We start from the raw sequence: 2,973 nt of genomic DNA, 5'->3' as shown, positions 1-2,973 counted from the left end.
AAGTAAATGTATATTTCTTGTTGACATGTATTTCTTTGTTTTGATTGAAACTTTGAATCATCCGTCATTATCCCAGTATTGATTGTATATTATTGAAGGATTGTTCCAATATCGTTATTACTATATTGTTTTTTGCCTCGTTCAGGTGAGCTTCCTCAATATATTTGAAGTATTTTTATGCCACTTCATCAACATTGACAAAAGTTCAGCCAAGATTGCCAAGGGGCATATTGAACTCAGCCTGGCCAAGGAAATTTCTTCGCCCTGGAAAGAACTTGGTTTGAAACTGACAAAGGAAGAGCAGCAGCAGAAAAGAGCAGAAGCCATACAGGATCTTGAAAGACAGGAGCAAGAAAAATTGAAGAAGAATAAAGGTAAGTGGAAAACTGGTATAATTTTTGTTGGCTTTGTAAATTTTTATCTGTTTGTATATTTTTGGGTAATGAGTATGCTTTTTGCGTTTACTAATGTCTATGCAATTTTGGACAGATGAACGCAACCGCCGGGAAAGATTTGCTGTTGCCCAGCAGATCGCTGAAGATGACAGGAGTTGTGAGCAGCGTAAAAAGAGAATAGAAAATGAAAAAGAAGAATTCTTGAAGCAGTCAAATGGAGGGGATGATTCAGTTGCCCCAACTGGAGGTGAGAATCACAAGTTTTGTCAAAGGAATGGATTTAATTTAAATTAAGTTAAGGAGGGAGTATGGAAAAGTCTTGTTAAGAGACCTTTTTGATATATGTGGTTCTTTGGTCCACAGAAATTAAGAAGATTACAAATGATTTAGTAAATGAAACTTATCATCCAGCAAGTTATTAATAGTTGACCATATTTCACTAATACGCATTGAAACACCTCTGCCATAAAATTGTGTTAAAAATCTGGAGAGACTTTTGAATATACATTAGGAGCCAAAGATATTGTAATTGACATTTTCAGGTGCCAGTATCACCAAAACCATACTTAGTATAATTTGTTATATTATTTTAATTTCCACACTGAGAAGGGGAAGGCACACATACTTATTATATATAAACATCTACTCCAGTTCAAGGCATAATAGAAAAGCCTGATCTGCGTCGAAGGCTAAGCAGCACCTGCTCAGAGGAAGGGTCTTGTGTGGTGCGAGAAGTGGATTACGATGGGGATGGTGAAGACAGTCTGTATTACTCTTCCACAGAAAACCTTCATGTTATGGTGAGTATTATGGGATGGCCTGTTAAAGTTTTTTTTTCTGTTTTGGTAGGACTGCAGTTTCAAAGTGTTTGTATTATGGAAGAGTGGTTTTTAAAAATCACTTGAGTTGAAACATCCCTGAGTGGCTTTACAATATGTATAGTTATATAGGTCCATGCATAAATTTAACTGTAGGTGTCAGTTAATTTATATATGCATAAAATATTTATTCACCAAGATTGATTTATCACATCCTATTTTTTTTTAATTTTAGCAAAGCAGAGCCAAAGTGGAAAAAGTGGAGAACACAAACAGAAAGCAGCGCAAATCAAGTTCACTTCGGAATGCTGCCACCAAGGAAAAGGACGGGAAAAAGGTGGCTCTTCCAGCTGTTAGACAGAGCAGCAGCATTAAAGTGAACTTCACACCCCGTGTCTTCCCCACTCCAAAGAGAGAATCCTGCGAGAAAGAGGAGCAAGATGTAAGCAAAGAACAGTTTCATGATCAAAATAAGAAATTATGTAATAAGGTTACTTTATCAGCTGTTAATTAATTGTATTTTGGGGATGTTAACCTTTATGACTCATTAATGTTTTGTATGTCAAAAGGTTGTGTAGTGAAATATAAAGAAACAAAACAAACTTACATTAATGTAAGATACACAATATGCAACAATACATGCATAGATAATTTGTAGACTTTTCTTACATTTAAAATGACATTGACTGTTTTGTCTTTTCAGTGGCTTACTGCTCAGTCAGGTTGTCATTCTAAGAGCCCCAAAGACATCACTCAAGAGAATAGCGCGGATTACTATAAGGAGAAGGCCGTGTATGTCTCCCTTGAGTATTTTTTGTTAGCTTTATTGTTTTTGTTTTGTGAGAAAGTTAGAATGAATTATATATGAAGCATGACACTAAATGGAAGCACAAGTGGAGGGTTGAGGCTTGAGGCTTGGCATGTGTGAATTAAATGTGAGAAAATCATTTGTAAGTTTGAAAAGAATGAATGAAAACCATAAAAATAACAGCACAGTATTGAGCTTGGATTTGCTTTCTTTTTTATGCAAAAAGATTGAAATGGGAACAAAAAAGGAAAAAAATAATCACTTCTTATCTTTCAGCTCATTATTCAGCAACAAGGACTTCAGAGGCTGTGTCAATGCTTACACTGAAGCGTTGAAGCTGTGTCCATTGGATGCTTCATTTTACAGCAACAGAGCAGCGGCAAATCTGGCCCTGAACAACCTTCATCACGCCATTAATGATTGTTCAAAAGTAAGCGTAGAGAAAGTTTTGAACTTGTGTCGTGTATAAAAGGATACAAAATCAAAAATAAGATTTAGTGCTCTGAATTTCTCATCTGTCTTTTTGGACGGGTGTTATTTTTTCATTTAATCTTTAAAAGTAATTTTTTATTTATATTTTGGTTAATGTGAAATAAACTGAGTGGATGGTTAAATTGGTTGGTCTATTGCAATGTTACAGGCCCTAGAATTGCTCACCCCTCCAACTCAGGAAAACAGCAAATCGCGTCTCTTGTGCCACATCCGACGCGGCACAGCATTCGTCCATCTCAGTCTTTTGTCTGAGGGACTTGCAGACTACCAGGCAGCACACCTGCTCAGTCCCAAGGATGAATCTCTGAAGAAAGACATGGAGAGAATCCAAGCCATACTCATGACTTCCACAGACACCGCAGACTCATCAGACGAAGATAGTGATGACGATTTTAAAAGCAGCGGTGAAAGCAGTCCCCCATCAAATTCGTAACTAAATTTATAGCACTGCATCCTTTCA

At 36.6% G+C, this 2,973-nt stretch overlaps 1 protein-coding gene across 1 annotated transcript in view; it reads left to right on the top strand.

The window, feature by feature from the left end:
* The window catches only part of LOC119591265 (dynein assembly factor 4, axonemal-like), a gene marked incomplete in the record, with an annotated part of 12,995 nt that overhangs the window by 9,388 nt on the left and 634 nt on the right, over positions 1 to 2,973 (top strand). The window contains 7 exon segments of the mRNA XM_037939982.1: positions 146 to 374; positions 490 to 642; positions 1,047 to 1,195; positions 1,449 to 1,655; positions 1,917 to 2,005; positions 2,298 to 2,451; positions 2,662 to 2,973. Of these exon segments, the coding sequence (XP_037795910.1) occupies positions 146 to 374; positions 490 to 642; positions 1,047 to 1,195; positions 1,449 to 1,655; positions 1,917 to 2,005; positions 2,298 to 2,451; positions 2,662 to 2,946 (1,266 nt within the window).

The sequence above is a fragment of the Penaeus monodon genome, chromosome 28, assembly GCF_015228065.2.
Source record: "Penaeus monodon isolate SGIC_2016 chromosome 28, NSTDA_Pmon_1, whole genome shotgun sequence".
Taxonomy (NCBI): domain Eukaryota; kingdom Metazoa; phylum Arthropoda; class Malacostraca; order Decapoda; family Penaeidae; genus Penaeus; species Penaeus monodon.
This window is presented reverse-complemented; position numbering and strand designations above follow the sequence as displayed.